At 36.4% G+C, this 18029-nt stretch overlaps 1 protein-coding gene across 1 annotated transcript; it reads left to right on the top strand.

The window, feature by feature from the left end:
• Positions 1-12135: 12135 nt before the first annotated feature.
• On the top strand, positions 12136-12958 carry LOC112007018 (class V chitinase-like). The gene is made up of 2 exons (XM_065779279.1): positions 12136-12319; positions 12420-12958. The coding sequence occupies exons 1-2, from the start codon at positions 12136-12138 to the stop codon at positions 12956-12958; spliced, it is 723 nt and encodes a 240-aa protein (XP_065635351.1).
• The last annotated feature ends 5071 nt before the right edge of the window (positions 12959-18029 follow it).

The following is an 18029-nucleotide window of genomic DNA, read 5'->3' as shown; positions in this document are numbered from 1 at the left end:
GAGCTTTTGCCAAATGGAACACTTGCAACCATAGGCCAGTTGATGCATTAAATCCAGTTTATAGAAAAATATTAATACATGAAAATGTTGATGTTTAATATAAATAATAAAAAATGGAACTAAAAATATTAATTTTAATAATTTCATTGCTAAATATAATAATATTATATCGTTTGACCAAAATAAACAATTAATTATACTATTTATAAAAAGTATTGAATTTTAGTTAAGTTAAAATATTTTGTATTAATGAAATAATATAGAGCAAGGGTTCATCAGACATTACCAAAAAATAAGTAACAAATTAAAAATAACAGTAATCTGAATATGATCATGACCAATCAAAATTAGACATATCATCTAATTTCAAAATCAAGGCACAAATATACAATCAAATATACCACATGTGATATACAAACTCAAATTTACTCCAAATTATGGAGAAAAGGAAGCAGCTAACTTCACCGAAATCTAGCAAAAAGACTTCTTGGATCATGAATAAAAAAAAATTATATATATATATATATAAACCACTTTATATATATATATATATATATATATACATGTATAAATCTATATATATATAAGTGGTATATATACATATATATATATATATATATATATATATATATATATATCGATATATATATATATATACAAGCAACACTTTATCAGGAAATGTATATAAATATATATATATATATATATATAAGTGGTTAATACAAACAAATATTTTTATCAGGAAATGTCATGACAAATTCAATACAAGCAACACTTTCTAAAGCAGTTATATACAATAAACAACCAACTAGAGAGTGAGGAGATCCTTACCTGACATGAGGATGTGCAAATGTACTGCTGGGATTGTATGAGATTGAGAGACGAAGACTGCAATGATGGGCTTGTATGAGAGTTAAGAGGGGAGTATTGTTCTGCTCTGCTATTGAATGAGTATGAGAGAGTTGAGAGAGGAGCAATGTCTGTATGAGTGAGAGAGAATGTGTTGAGAGAGAAGCAATTTTTGTTGACAGAAGCTTTCAACCAAGTAAGTGACATAAAGAAGTTTTAGTGACATAAAGAAGTCAGTGACATAAAGTATGCATGTGGTTTGAACAGGGACATAGAGCTTCAGTGACATAAAGAAGTCAGTGAGATAGCTTCAATTACAAAAACGTGCCCAGGGATCAGACAGAAGTCAGTGACATGACCAGTGCATGTGGTTTGACCGCATACCAAAATCGAGTGTCTGAGACTCGGTTTCGCTTTAAGTAAACCGAGTCTCTAACACTCGAGATCTATGTGGCGCCCAAATGTAACTCGAGTTCCAGGTATATTCCACCTGGCATTAGGCCATGTCAAACGATGAAAATCGAGCCTCTCAGGCTCGATTTATGATGCCAAAATCGACTCTCTGAATCTCGAGATGCTACTAAATGATATTGTTTGCAAACCGGGCCAACTAACTAGATAGTTAGAAAAAAAAAATTAGTTAACTATTTTCCCCTTTTGTTTGGGTTCCCTTTTGATTTGAGAGGTAGTGCACATGGCAAATGATTGTTCTGGGACTTTGGAATTGGCGTCTGGTTGGTGGTTCTTTGGGAGTTGGGTCAGAGATGTTTTGTTGGTTTGGTTGAGAGTATTTTAGTCTTATGTGGTTTCAACCTTCATTTCAAATGTATATTGAGTCAAATTTCTATAATTTTTGGAGCATTATATATCTACTTTCCAATAAAACAAGTCTCACTCAAAAATTCATTTCGGAGCAAAAGATATGAGCAAAAGAGTATAAACCCTTCCTCTTGGGCATATTGAAAATTTGTTATCTTTGAGCAATTTCTAACTTAGATTCAAACCACTTTTACAACAAATAAATTACATCAATAAACTTAAGATTAATTAAATGCAAATATAATGAAATGAACCAATACTAAAAAACCTAATAATTAATATATGATTGTTACAGACTCCCTTGCTAGAGGTAATTAGTAAAGTAGCCGAAAAATGGCACAAGTAAAACAAGTCTCTGATCCATTTCATTGGAACAAGTAAAAATTAGTGTGTATACCAATCAACATTTTTTTTTCTTTTTTCCCTTTTGTCTCAACTTACTTTTAAATAGTCGAATTTTTTTTTTAATAAGCTAGTTTTTAGCTTTTTATCTCATATTATGCAAATAAATAACAAAAAATAAAAAATTCCCAAATGGACACTAATTTAACCCCTAACAAAAATTATGAAGTTCGCAATGTTTTTATTATTTTATTATTTTTTATAGCGATATTAGAGACATTAAAAATATTATTACAGACATTTTTAAACACACACACACACACAAAAGTTATCATGCTACTAATTTGGTAGAAATTACATTAATTTTCAAGTCAATCTACAAACTTTTTGTAATAAAATTACGTTAAACTGTTAAAGTAACTTTAAAGTCTAGATTTATTACAAAAAGCTTGCAAAGTAATTTGTCAAAAATATGATTGGTGCTAGTTAAATAACATGAATGTTTAAATTATTATTTTTATAATTAATGATACGTTGGTTTCTAAGGTTTATATAGTAAAATTTGTAGTATTACTAACATCACTCTAACTTTTTTTTTTCTTTCTGTTTTCGAGTGGTTGCTCATCTCTAATTGTACGAGTTAGCCACTCATCTCTAATTGTACCAGTTCCAGGAGAGTGCCCCGAGTATTACGACTAGTTGATGGTGCGTGCTTGTGTGCCCAAGCATTTGTTGATCCCAACACCTTCCAACTCAACATATCTAACTCAAAAACAGCCCAGTTCTCAGTTTTCACACAAACCTTGCAGCAAAAAAAACCCTTCACTTAAGACCCTTCTATCCATAGCTGGAGGAATCGCTGATGATTCAGCCTTGTCTTCAATGGCTAGCAATGCCAGTACCCGAAAAACATTCATTGATTCTTCAATAACAATAGGCAGGCCTTATAACTTCCATGGCCTTGACTTAGACTGGGAATTCTCATCCACAACCACAGACATGACCAACCTTGGTTTACTCTTCAAGAAGTGGCGAGAAGCCGTGGAAAAAGAGTCCAAGAACTCTAACAAGCCACAGTTGCTTCTAACTGCGGTGGTTTATTATTCATCAGTATTTAAAAAAAAAAAAAATAGTTACCATGCTACTAATTTGGTAGAAATTACATTAATTTTCAAGTTAATCTACAAACTTTTTGTAAATTACGTTAAAGTAACTTTAAAGTCTAGATTTATTACAAAAAGCTTGCAAACTAATTTGTCAATAATATGATTGGTGCTAGTTAAATAACATGAATGTTTAAATTATCTTTTTTATAATTAGTGACACGTTGGTTTCTAAGGTTTATAAAGGAAAATTTGTAGTATTACTAACATCACTCTAACTTCTTTTCTTTTTCTTTTTCTTTTTTTTTTCTTTTTTTTGAGTGGTTGCTCATCTCTAATTGTACGAGTTAGCCACTCATCTCTAATTGTAACAGTTCCAAGAGACTGCCTGCATATTACGGCTAGCTGATGGTGTGTGCATGTACCTTCCATGGAGTGAAGGTGTTTCACACTAGAGTGAGGAGCAGGGTTGGCCCTAGGCCTAGGCCATTTAGACCACTGCCTAGGCCCCCTAATAGAGAAAGGCCCCAAATTTTGGGGCAAAAATTGATATATTTAAAAAAAAATAAAAATTGGAGATATAGGAAAAAAAAAATTAGTTTTATAATTTTCCTCTACTTTCAAGAAGTCCCAAAGTATTGAGTAATGCTAGAGATAATACAATTTTAAATACATGGGTCTTACAAATAGAGTAATGCTATAGTTTTACAAACTATTTACAACATTTTTACAAACTTTTGTTGTAACCAACTTCTTACTGGTTCTCATCTGGACCCACTGATAACATCATTTTTTTTTTTTAATCTATAATCATTCTTCACATAATCAAAGATATGTGTGAAGTCATTCTTCACATATCTCTAGTATTTTCCTTTACAAATATATGTGTCACTAATAGCAAAAAATAATTTAAATAGAAAAATGCTAGAAATATTATTAATTTTACTTGAAAATTTTACAAATTGATGTGACAATTAATATGATATTTGAACGTCAATAACCTATTAAATGCATTTTTGAATTTTTTTTTGTGATTAATGATACATCTTTACAAGTCTCATGTTGTAAAATTTATAATATCCCTAATATCATTCATTCAAATACTTGTTTATTATTTTTTTGAAGTGTCACTATTCCCATTTATTTCTACATTGTTTGAAAGTTTTTTTTAGTAAAATTTGTTATATATTTAGCATTTTTCCCCCCAAAAAAAAAGCATATTACAAAATAAAATGAATAGATTTTTGTTATAAAAAATTATGATATTAAATACTAATTAAATATTATTTAAGTGATAACAAAAAGGCCCTATTTAAATATATTGCCTTAGGCCTCCGAATTTGTTGAGTCGCCCCTCGTGACGAATTGTGACATATCAGCAAAATCTTAATTTGCATTAGTTATGACAGGGAGAGGGAGATGGTTAATTAAGAGTTTCCATTTATGGTTATCACAAGGATATGCATGATAAAACCCCGAAGATATGATCTCCGCGCTGAAAACATCAGGTAGAGTCGTACATAGATATAGGGTCTATTTGGATTAGGCTGTTTTAAAAAGTGCATTTGCAAAAAATAGCATTTTTAAAAGGAGCATTTTGAAAACTTAGTTTTTAAAGCTATATTTGATCGTTTGGTAAAACATGTTGTTCTAAAATTGTTGTTTTGAGAAAATTACAAAAAAGGACATGACAGGCTATACTGTAATGATAATAATATGAATAATAATATATTTTTTATTTAATAATTTAATAATAAGAAAACGTCCCATAAAAAATTTAATAAAGAAAGTAATAATAATAATAAAGGCTATACTGTAATGATAATAATATGAATAATAATATATTTTTTATTTAATAATTTAATAATAAGAAAACGTCCCATAAAAAATTTAATAAAGAAAGTAATAATAATAATAATAATAATAATATGGTTCCATTTAATAGTGTAATTTACTTTTGTTATTATAATAATAAAAAATTACACAAGAAGGACACCTAATTTTTATCTTTCCCAATGTCTATCTCCTACTAACTCAAGTTGCTCCTTCACTTGCTGTGTAGCTGGACAAAAATCTTCTACTGCCAATCACATGGTCCACATCTAACCTCAGTAATTTCAAAAAAAAAATTCATTCAATTGCATCCAAGTTTCTCTAGACTCATCTTCTTTGCGTCACCCACAACCTCATCCCATACCAAAGTAATTTTTGCATGCCCAGAATATTCAATTAATGAAAAAAGCTAGAGAGAAGAAATTTCATCAAAGCCGAGCAGAATTAGATAGTGGCAAGAAAAAATATTGATTTGAATTCCTATCCCATATGGGCTCATATATGAAAAGGAAGGGGGTTGCTCGTTACTGGTTGGCTTTTTCTCTCTAGAAAACTTCCACCAGTACGTAGCACTGTTGTCCCTTCTTCGGAAGGTGCTTAGGTCCCTTGTAATAACATTGTTATTGCGAGGCTAGTGGGTTTTTCTTGGCAGGGGTTTGGGAAACACCTAGTTGTTTTTTTAGTTTTCAGTTTCGGGCATGGAAGATTTGACAAAACATTGGCATTCCCTATCCCTTTCTGAAACAGAGGGCTCTGGTTTATGCCTAAGAAGCGACCAAGCCTCCAACGAACACGGAATAGTTGCAAGGTTCCTAACAAAACGTCCTTTAAACATAGAAGCAGTTGCTAACACTTTTACCCCTCTATGGAGATCCAAGGCGGGTTTCAAGATCAAGAACATTGGCGACCATATTACCCTTTTTTCGTTTGAAAGTGAGTTTGAGGTGAATCGTATTCTCTCCGCGGAGCCATGGAGCTTCGACAAGCACATTATGGTCCTCGCTCGATACGACAAGGATATCACTTACAGAGCCACAGATCTGACAAAGGTTCCCTTCTGGATTCAAATTTTCGACATCCCACTGCGCTTTAGAAACAGTGTGATAGCAGAGCAAATTTGTGAGCCTTTAGGCCAGATTCTCCCTCCCAATGAAATGACGGAGATTGATGGAGGCAGCTTCATTCGTGTCCGAGTATCATTGGATATCTCTCAACCCCTTTGTAGAGGTAGACTCATAACTTTGGAAGATGGCAAGTATCACTGGGTCTCATTTAAATATGAGAGACTCCCAAACCTCTGCTACTGGTGTGGGTGTCTCACACACGTCGACAAAGATTGCGAAACATGGATCAACAGTGAAGGAAGTCTTAACTCTGATGACCAGCAATTCGGGTCCTGGCTCCGGGCTCAGCCTTTCAACTCATCTAGGAAGAAAGTGGTCACCGTACCTGGTTTTTTTACGAAGAAGAAGCCGGCCAGCCACACCACTCCTTACGTGTCCCCACCTCAAACCTCCCCTCCGTCGGTGCAGCAGGCCACCTCGGGAACCAGTCATCCTTCCCCGAGAACATTTAATGAGATCCCCGAAAATCGGGGGTTAGGATCTGTCAGCATATCGGGCACTACTAACCAAAGGATTCGGGATAAAACCGAGGAGGTTTCAGGAACGAGCTCCTCGATTCGCGGTGACTTCGAGAAGACACTTCAAGACCTGGACAGAGACATACTTAGCTGTGAAAAGGTGATAGAGGATCCTAGGGTCTCTAATAACCTTCCCCCAGCTCATGAACAACTCCACTCGGCCCATATAGCCCACCTGGTAGGCCCAACCAATAAACATCCCATAGTTCAGCCCATTTCGCCCTCTCCACTTTATGACCGTTCAAACATGGACCAGGACCAAAATTCCTTTACAACCCAATCCGAAGGCAAGTGGCTAAGAATTCAAAGGCCTTTCCACCTCAAAGAAAATATCAACCCTGAACCTGTCTTAGGAAAACGCCTTCCACTCACCCATTTAGAGTCATCCACTCCATTAAAACGCAGAGCCCGTGCCGGCGCTGCTCAAGATGAAAACTTTCCACCATCGGCAGAGGCTGCTCTTCAGCCCCGCCGGGGACCATGAGTTAGCTTTGCTGGAACGTGCGTGGGCTTGGGAACCTGCGCACACTCCGAGAGCTCGAGGTAGTTACTCGAGCACAAGATCCTGCTGCTATGTTCTTGGCCGAGACATGGGCAGAAGATGCTAGGCTACGTCGTTTGTGTGTTAGTTTGAAGTTCGATCACTGCTGGGTGGGCCCAAGTGCAGGGAAAACGGGTTGTTTAGCTCTGATATGGAAGAACTCGGTGCGTGTTGATGTGGTCTCATCTTCTCCGAACCATATCGATGCTATAGTGGGTGTCGACCCTGAAATGCAATGGAGATTCACTGGGATATATGGCTTTGCTGACTTGGCTAGGAAACAGGAATCTTGGTCTCTTCTCCATAGCCTCCATCGTCGGTTCTCTCTCCCATGGATGTGTGCCGGAGACTTTAATGAGATCCTGTGGTCGCATGAGAAACTCGGCCTTGGTCCTAGGCAGGAGTGTAAGATGAAAGATTTTAGGGATGTCTTAGATGAGTGCGGCTTCATGGATCTTGGGTATATTGGGGAAAAATTCACCTGGAGGGGCAAAAGAGCTGGTGGCATGGTTTTGGAAAGACTGGACAGGGCGGTTGCTACCAATGGTTGGTTTTCTCGGTTTCCAGGCTCTAAGGTACAACATCTCAACACCCACTCCTCTGATCATATGGCTATTGTAATCAAATTGGAAGGTATAACTCCTCCCCCGAATCCCCCGTTCAAATTTGAGTAAATGTGGCTTAGTGAGGGCGAATGTGGTGACACGGTGACTAAGGCGTGGGGTCCACCTTCCCAGAATTCAAATATGTCTCGGATCGCAGGAAAAATCCATGAATGCGGGGAAAAACTCACTAAATGGAGCCATCAGTCTTTCGGCAGCATTAAACATCAAGTTGAGAAGAAAAGTAAGCTTCTAGCCAAAGCCGAGGTTAATGCTGCAGTTGGAAAACTCGACTATGAGAAGGTCCAAAGATTAAGAGCTGAAGTTAATGATCTCCTGGACAAGGAAAGCCAAATGTGGCAACAGCGGTCTCGAGCCCTTTTCCTAAAATGCGGTGACAGGAACACTAGTTACTTTCACAGCAAGGCTTCCCACAGATTCCGTAGGAACAAAATCTCAGGTTTGAGAGACTCCTCTAACGTGTGGTGCACTGAGGTCAACATGATCAAAAATATTGCTTGTGAATATTTCCAAGCCCTGTTCACCTCTTCACAGCCTACAGACTTTGGTGAGATTTTAGAGCAGTCAAACCTTCGGTAAATGAGAATATGAACACCCAGATTCTCAGACCTTTCCTCAGGGAGGAAGTAGAGGTGGCTATCAAACAAATGAAACCTATCTCTGCCCCGGGCCCTGACGGTATGCCTCCCTTATTTTATCAATCTTTTTGGTCGTTTTTTGATGTGGATATTTGCTCTGCTGTTCTTGACTGTCTGAATAAATGCAAAATTCCACCAGAAATTAACAATACTAATATCACCCTGATTCCTAAGATAAAATCTCCAGAGCTCATCACTGACTTTAGGCCAATCAGCCTTTGTAACGTTGTGTATAAAATAGTCTCTAAAGTTCTTGCCAACAGATTTAAAGAAATTCTCCCCTTGGTAATTTCTGAGAACCAGAGTGCCTTTCAGGCCGGAAGGGTTATCACTGACAACATTTTGATGGCCTTCGAAACGCTCCATTACATGAAACACCATCAGCAAGGCAATTTTGGTTTCATGGCTCTGAAATTGGATATGAGCAAGGCTTATGACCGGGTCGAGTGGGCTTTTTTGGAGGCGATTATGCTGAAGATGGGTTTTGATGTTAGATGGGTTAACCTTATCTTGGAATGTATTACAACTGTCAGCTACTCTATTCTTATCAATGGCGAACCCTCTTCAACATTCAAACCGTCGAGGGGTCTTCGCCAGGGCGACCCACTTTCACCATATTTATTCCTCATCTGCTCCGAAGGTCTCCATAGCCTGCTCCAGCTAGCGGCTGAGTCCAAGCAGATCCGGGGTGTCTCTATTTGTAGGGGGGCCCCCGTTTGACCCACCTATTTTTTGCTGATGATAGTGTGGTCTTTTGTAGAGCGTCCCTTGGCGAATGCCGGAGAATCCAAAAATTACTGGATTGTTATGAGAAGGCCTCGGGCCAGCTGTTGAATCGCAACAAAACCGGCCTTTTCTTCAGCAAATCTACGCCTCAAAACGTCACTGATCAAATTAAGGTAGCTATGGGTGTTCAGGAGATAAAGCAGTACGAAAAGTACCTTGGTCTACCTTCCCTTGTTGGCAGAAATAAGAAGGCAAGTCTACTCTATATCAAGGAGAGGGTTGAAGCCAAGCTCCAAGGATGGAAAGAACAACTTCTCTCACAAGCTGGCCGTGAAATTCTTCTTAAAGCTGTGATACAGGCAATTCCCACGTTCGCCATGAGCTGTTTCAAGCTCCCTGTTGGCCTTTGCAATGAGATTGAGGCTGTGATTAGAAAATTTTGGTGGGGCCAGAGAGGCAACCAGAGGAAGATCCATTGGACCAAGTGGAGCGCTCTTTGCCAACCAAAAAGCTTGGGGGGGATGGGTTTTAAAGAACTCCAGAGATTCAATGACGCCATGCTCACAAAACAAGTGTGGCGTTTGTTGGAAAACAAGTCTTCCCTATTCCATAGGTTTTTTAAAGCTAAATTCTTTCCCAAGGGTTCCATTCTGGATGCTAAAGAGGACAACGGTTCTTTCGCTTGGAAAAGCATTCTAAAAGGAAGGGAGGTGATTAAGAAAGGTTTGCAGTGGAGGGTGGGAAATGGGTCCCAGATTAGGATCTTCCAGGACAAATGGCTACCTGACCTCTTTAATAAAAAGGTGGTGTCTCCATTGGTCTTTCTTGGCAGGGATGCTCGAGTCTCGGTGCTTATTGACAGTGACCAGCGTTGTTGGATGAAAGATGTTATTGACAACATTTTCCTGCCTCACGAAGCAGCGATAATTCAGTCAATTCCGCTCAGCCTCCGTAACTGTGAGGATCAGATTTTTTGGCCTCTTAACCATGATGGTTCTTACTCTGTCCGGTCGAGGTATAGGTGGCTTATGGAGGAGGAGCTAAGGGAGGTTCCTTCTTCCTCGGATTTGTCAACAACCAAGCGCATCTGGAAGGGTGTTTGGGGGCTACGAGTCCCAAACAGGATCAAAACGTTATTATGGAGGGCTGGTTTAGATGCGCTGCCATCAAGAGCTAATCTTAAAAAAAGGAAAATTATTTCTGATGACATCTGCCCGGACTGCAAGCTTGAATGCAAGACCTCTCTGCACGCTCTCTGGTCTTGCTCTGGCCTTTCCCAGGTATGGTCTCCCCTTTTCTCTTGGCTTCAAAAGAAAACTAGAACTAGCTTGTCAATGCTGGAAATTATACAGTGCTGCCAAGAACACAGTGACAGCTTCGACCTTTTTGCCAGCATTATATCACAAATATGGACTCGTAGGAATAAGCTTCGGGTTGGTGAGAGCGTGGTCCCTTTGGCAAATATTGTTGGTTTGGCTGCGGAAAGTTTACTTGAGTTTCAGCGTGCCCAACCTTCCTCCCTATCTTCTCCGAAGCCGGTTTCTTCCTCTAAATGGTCTCCTCCGCCTGTGGGTTGGGTAAAGATCAATTTTGACGGGGCAACTTTCAAAATGAAGAATTTAGCTGGGTTGGGTGGCGTCATTCGTAACGACAAGGGTCTTATCCTAGCTGCCTTTACACACACTATTCCACTGCCTACATCCGTAGAGATGGTGGAAGTACTGGCAGCTTGCAGCGCTTTGAGTTTGGCGAAGGACCTTTGCCTAAACAAGGTGCAACTTGAAGGTGATTCGGAAGTAATTGTCAATGCTCTCTCTAAAGGCGGTATGGACTCCTCTAGCTTTGGACATATAGTCAAGGACATCAGCCTTCTTTCTTCGGCCTTTTTGTGTGTATCTTTCTCTCATACATGTAGGCTAGGAAACAAACTTGCGCATTGTTTGGCAAGATCTGCTTGTAATTTCGCCCCTTTCCAAGTTTGGATGGAGGAAACTCCTCCTGAGCTTGTTTCTGTGTACAATGCTGATTTACCTTAATGAAATGTCTCTCCCCCCATCTTCTTGGGGCGGTTTCTCAAAAAAAAAAAAAAAAGATAGTGGCAAGGCCTAGAGGTGATAGATGAAAGCAAGGTAGCAGGCAAGACTTTAGTATTTGCGAGGTTATTTTAGGAATTTCAAGCTTCAACAGATTATGATAGTTGCACTTTTTACCTGGTTTTTTAAAAAGCTATCTGCCATTGTATTTCGCAAACATGAATTTTCAGAGTTTTCAAAAACGTAATTTTTCAAAAAACGCAATACCAAATGCATAGCTTCCAGCGTTTTTGATCAAAAACGCTAGTTTTCATTTAGAAAACGCCCCACAAAATGGAGCCATAGGCGTTATGGTCAAACCGCACGTATCTTGTTAACAAATCAGAAAAGAAATACAAAAAATGTAGTCTTGTTAATTACTTGAGGTTGTTTTATTTTCTCCTCACATTTTAATATATAGTCATAGAATTGCACTCTTGCAGAGGTTCTTACCGAAAGATCAGTTGCTCAACAGTCTCAATCTCTAACTTTATTTAGACCCAATATCTTACAACTCAGACAGAGAAAAGAAAAAAAATCACAAAACAAGCAAATTGCATAAATAATAAATCATTAAAAAAATCACAATACCTTGCAAGCAAATTGCATAAATATAGTCGTTGATCAAGCTATGGTCTCATACTGAAATAAGAACACACAGACTCATCCCTTCAACGGCTTTGAAAACCATTTCATTATTCACTTCCATCCTTCTTTTCCTTCTACAGGTCTGCTTCTCAGATGATGAGAAGAAGGTCGTTAAATCTTCTATTGGTTTTTTGACAGTGCATATCCACTCTTCGACATAGACTCCACCTTTTACACCCACCTCTTGTGTGCCCAAGCATTTGTTGATCCCAACACCTTCCAACTCAACATCTCTAACTCAAAAACAGCCCAGTTCTCAGTTTTCACACAAACCTTGCAGCAAAAAAAACCCTTCACTTATGACCCTTCTATCCATAGCTGGAGGAATCGTTGATGATTCAGCCTTGTCTTCAATGGCTAGCAATGCCAGTACCCGAAAAACATTCATTGATTCTTCAATAACAATAGGCGGGCCTTATAACTTCCATGGCCTTGACTTAGACTGGGAATTCTCATCCACAACCACAGACATGAGCAACCTTGGTTTACTCTCCAAGGAGTGGCGAGAAGCCGTGGAAAAAAGAGTCCAAGAACTCTAACAAGCCACAGTTGCTTCTAACTGCGGCGGTTTATTACTCATCAGTATTTCGTTCATTGAGTTATCCGGCTGAGGCTATGGAAAACAACTTGGATTGGATCACTGTAATGGCTTTTGATATCGGTGCACCAACTTGGAAACCAAATCTGACCGAAGCGCCAGCTGCATTATACAATCCATTCAGTGAGGTTAGTGGTGATTCTGAGATTAGTTCTTGGATTCGGGCTGGTTTTCCGGCCAGAAAAATTGTATTTGGTTTGCCATACTATGGCTATGCATGGAAGCTTAAAGATGCTAATAACCATGGATTTTTAGCACCAGCTAATGGTGCTGATATAACGGCAGATGGAGCATTAGGTTATACGCATATCAGGAACAGGATCATAGGTCAAGGCGGTGCCATAACAGCGTTCAACTACACGTTTGCCTCAGATTATTGCTACAATGGGACAACTTGGGTTGGTTATGACGATGTTAAAAGTATTCTGGCTAAGATCCTGTATGCTAAGGGTAAGGGATTGCTTGGTTACTTTACATGGCGAGTTGGCCTTGATGACAATTGGACTCTCTCCAAAACAGTTTAGTAATTATGAACATATGTTATGCCAGTATGATCATGCATTCAGAATTTGGAAATCCTTTTTATTTAAAATATATAGAGTATTTTACTGTTAAATCGAGAACATATGATCTTCTCGATTTAACAATGCATATAGTACCACATCACATGATACACCTTTAGATTTTATTTAATCAAAACCCTGAAATGACACAATTACAAATAGAGAGTATAATAAAAATTTTCTTTTTACATGAAAAGATCCTATTCCTCCCTAGGTCTGTTAGGTACGTACTAGCTTCTGTAAATATTACTATGTTGTAACATTTTTCATGGAAAGTGAAAACAGAAAGTCTGCTAATAAGTATGATCAAGTTTCGAGGAGTCTTGATTGTGTTATAAAGGAGAAATGAAATAGGGTTTCAATCAAAATCTTTTTTGCTTTGTCTTTGAATTTATTGGGCTTGTTGGACTTAATTTGATGCATCATCATCGTAATTAAATTCATAGTAAGGCTTGGTTTGATTGGGGATGGAAAAATGGAAGAATAGAAAATATGTTTTTTTTTTTTTTTCCTTTTTAATAATTTTTATGCATGTTTGATTGCGGGTAGAAAAGTGTAAAAAATGGAAAACTCTTTTATTTAAAAAGAAAAATAAGAAGATAGCAAATGTAGATGGTATAAATTTACTCTTATGCCCTTAGTATATAATTTTTTTTAATAAGTATTTTAAAGTATTTAAAAAAATTGAAGAAAACCTAAAAATTAAAAGTTTAAAAAAAGAAAAAAAAAAGAAAAAGAAAAAGAAAATAAAGCAATAAAGCAACGAAAAGGGGGGGGAGGAGATGGCAAATAGGTAATTTCCCATCAAACTCTTGAGCCCCACAAAAATCATTCCCCTCCCCAAATCAAACACACAAATCCCTTCTATTTTCTCCTCCCCACAAATCACCCCAACCAATCAGTATCTTTAGGTTAAAGATAATTTGCATATTTTTAATTGAACTAACTTGTAGTTTTATTTTTTATATTACCCTAATTATGGTAAAGACACACACACATATATAAAAGGACTTCCGTCCAATACTCGTGTACACTGATAAAGGCCCGTGTCGGTTTTAAGGTTTTCTTTTAGTTTAAAAAATAGCAATATCTTTCCTTATGTCTTTGTAATAAACAATTTACATTAAAGGAAGCATCTTTTTCTTTTCTTTTTTCCCTATCAAAATGTGTCTAAACATACATGTTAATAATCTTAACACTCAAATAACAAGCAACATGACATACAATTTGAAGGACCATTACTTGTGGCCTGTAATCTTTTTATTATTTATTTAAATATATTAAGGTCATCACTGTACATAAAATTTGTTGGAAAAAATCCAAAATTGACCCTCTAAGTTTTAACTTTTGTCATTTCAGTCATTTAAATTTCAGTTTTGCCATTTCAGTCTTCTAAGTTTCAAATTGTGTCAATTAAGTTCTCCATTACCCTTCTTTTAGTTGTTACAGTTTACTAATCAAAACGCCCTCATTTTTGGCTCTTTTTTATTTTTTATTTAATTTCATAATTAAAAGAAAATGTAAAACTTACAAAAAAAAAAAATAAGGAGAACGATGTTGTTCCTCGCTGAAAACAAAACATAAAACCCAACCCCAGCCCACTGATACCCTAGCTCGCCAATTTCTAAGAAAACACAATTAAGGGGTTGAGGGAGAAGAAAAGAGAGGGAAAGTGAAAGAGTGAGAGATCGAGAGGGGGAAGGGTTATTCTCTTCTGTTAGATAGCTATTGTAGTTTAGTATTCAGTTTGAAAGCCTTTTGACAAGTAGTAAATTCATGTGCTCAAGTATAGAAGGTGCCAGATTCATGTGATATTTCACATGCGTCATACTTCTAATTGTCGAACTCTAGATTATAACTTTAGGATATGCTAAGCAAATAACGATGAAGGCAACTACTTGTTTATGAAGTTATAGAACTCACCAAGCAATCCTTATCCAAAGAAGTCTTGTTGAATGAGAAGTCCAAGAATCATTATCGTGAATTTAAGCTATCTTTGAAATTGAGAAGTACTCTGAGTGTAACACCAAACTATGGTCTTTCATTCAAGAGAATCAATCAGACCTAAGCTATGATACCTTGCCTCGCCATCGCCTTCTCCCTTTCTCCCTCTTTCTTTCTTTCTCCCTCAGCCCCTTAATTGTTTTCTTAGAAATCGGTGAGGCAAGGTATCGGTGGGGTGGGGTTGGGTTTTAAGTTTTGTTTTCAGCGGGAACGACGTTGTTTCCTCTTTTTTTTCTTTTGTAATAACAGTTTTACATTTTATTTTAATTACGAAATAAAAAAATAGCCCAAACGACATCATTTTGGTTAGTAAACGGCAACAACTAATGGAAGGGTAATGGAGGACTTAATTGCCAAAATTTGAAATTTAAAGGACTGAAATGACAAAACTGAAACTAGAGTACTAAAATGACAAAAGTTGAAATTTAGAGGTTAGTTTTGAATTTTTGCCAAATTTGTTTGTTATTGGAGGGCATTGAGGCCATTAACGTGAGTCTTTAGACTCATTTTTCAAAAATTCGTTTGTTTATCTTAATTTAACAAAAATAATAACTGCAAGGATAGAGTGCTTATCATAAAAAGATAATTGAGGAATTAGTAAATTTTAAATTAAACGGAGACATTACATTTTCCATGTACTTATAGTTTAGGAGGAACCGTACAATTTATTTGTATATTAATAACTTTTTAATTAAGAAATAAAAACTTAGCAATATGTTCCATTATTGACCAGGACATTTTTACACGTGTAATTCTTTTCAAATCCGGTAATATTAAGAAATAAATAAAATAAAAATTAAGGAATCATTATTATTTTTTTTTTTTTTGAAAAATGAGTCATTATTTGGAATTATTAGTAATATTATAAACCTTGTAACCCTTATCACCATATAATTTCTACATGAAAAGCATACTTATGATTGAATCATTGGTGCTATAAAATTTTAGCCATTTGGAGGGAGGACCCATTGATTTTGGCTGACTATTATTTAATAGACTCAGAAAGTACATTTGACTTAGAGCATCCACAGTAGATGTGGCAAAATTATGCCATTTTGCCACACCAAAGACCTACTTTATTATTTTACCACATCATTTTACAACATCTCATTTATCAGATGTTTTATCATTCAATTCTATACATTAAAATAATATTTTCTACACATTAAAATAATATTTACAACTCAGCCACAGCCACCACGACCCAAAACTCAGCCACAACCACGACCCAAATATTATTTACAACTCAGCCACAACCACCACGACCCAAAACTCAGACCCAAAACTCAGCCAACACCACGACCCAAATAATATTTGGTTTGGAGGCAAAGAGAGATCTTTGATTGATCAATACTGATGTGCATGAAATATATACAATAAAGTACTCACATATCTACATATTTGGCCTTACTTTTATGTTATTTTGTGATTGATTATATAATATCTTTGTGTTGCAGGTAACAAGGGCTTTACATGCAAAGTGGGGCTAGGCCAATTGAATCAAGCCAATTTACATCCAGCCAGGCATGAATATTAAATTTAAGTCCAATTGGAGTAAGGAATCAAAGGAAATTTGCACCAAATCCAAGTCCAATTCGGATTAGGATTCCAACCTACACATCAGTTAGTATTTCTGGCATAACTTTCGGCTCAAATGTCCAATTGAGATGATTCAAGTTGGGCTGGAAATTTAACTTAAAGGGCTACAACTTTGTAGTTTACCAGAAGCCCGAATTCTGAAGTTAAATGGGCCTAAATAGTCGGTTAAGTAAAGCCTAAAAGTCTGGGATTTTCTCCAAACGGGAATTCAACTTGTAATAGGATTCATTGACCTATTTAAAGGCTTTTTAGGGTAAAATTCAGGGGGACTGAGGCTAGTGCTAGGGCTGAGATGCAAAACAGAAAATTGGAGCAAGACGCAGTGCCGCATGTGGCTTCTCTGTAACTTTTCTCCATGATAGCATTGTGACTATTTCTTTCTCTATTTTATTTGTCTAAGTTTAATGTTTAGTATTTTATTCTTTTGTTTTATTTCAATTACCATGAGTAGCTAAATTTATAATTAAGGTTGAGGATGAAACCTTGTTAAGGATTATTAGTAATATTTATGTGATTTGATTTTTCCCACAATAGTTGTTCTTTAATGATTTAAATTGTTCTTGCTTCATATCAATTGACTAAGATGGGATTCTAGATATGAGTTCAATCATGTTTTTCTCATGATTTAGGATTTGTCTTAATTAATTGAATGCTTGGTTTATTAATTCTTGATTATAAAATTGGATATTGTTTGTGATTTGTCTGTCAATGGATACAAGTTATGATTTGATTTTTAGAATTGGATATATCTTGTGATTTGTTTGGCTACGGATACAATTGATGATTTGGTTTTATACTTAAGAAGCGAAGAAGAACATGCTTTTGATTTTTAAAATAAGGATTTTAATGAGGATATTTTCCATGATAACAAGATTGATTTCTAGATTATCATGTAGTGAGTTGGGAAAAATTAATGATCATAAATATATGCTGGTATGACTTACAAGGCGGATTCCAAAACCTTAATTCCTTTCCCTTGATTGTTTACATCTTTTTATTGCTTTATATCTTTTGCTTAGTTTAACTATTTGCTTAATTTTATTATTTGCTTAGTTTATTTAATTTCAAAACAACCAATTTTTATTAAACTAGATTAGGATTAATTTGGTTAAGATTTAATTAATTTTCCTACGTTCATTCAAGTCCCTGTGGGTTCGACCTCGTTCTTGTCAAACTATACTTCGGTACGGTTCGTACACTTGCGAGTACTTTAAAATTTCACAACAAGTTTTTGGCGCCGTTGCCGGGGACTTGGTTAGGAAAATAAATTAGATCTTAATTGAATTTTTCCTTCTACTAGTTGTAGTTAATTTTTTTTTTAAAATAAAAAAAAAAACAAAAAAAAAATTTATTTCTTTGCGCTTGGTGTATGAGAACTTGGGTACGTGATAAAGAAAATCGTCTTGTTAGTTTTGATTATTCATCCACA

This window comes from Quercus suber, unplaced genomic scaffold (assembly GCF_002906115.3).
Source record: "Quercus suber isolate HL8 unplaced genomic scaffold, Cork oak 2.0 scaffold_203, whole genome shotgun sequence".
NCBI lineage: Eukaryota > Viridiplantae > Streptophyta > Magnoliopsida > Fagales > Fagaceae > Quercus > Quercus suber.
The sequence above is the reverse complement of the archived record's forward strand: the minus strand, read 5'-3'. Positions and strand labels throughout refer to the sequence as shown.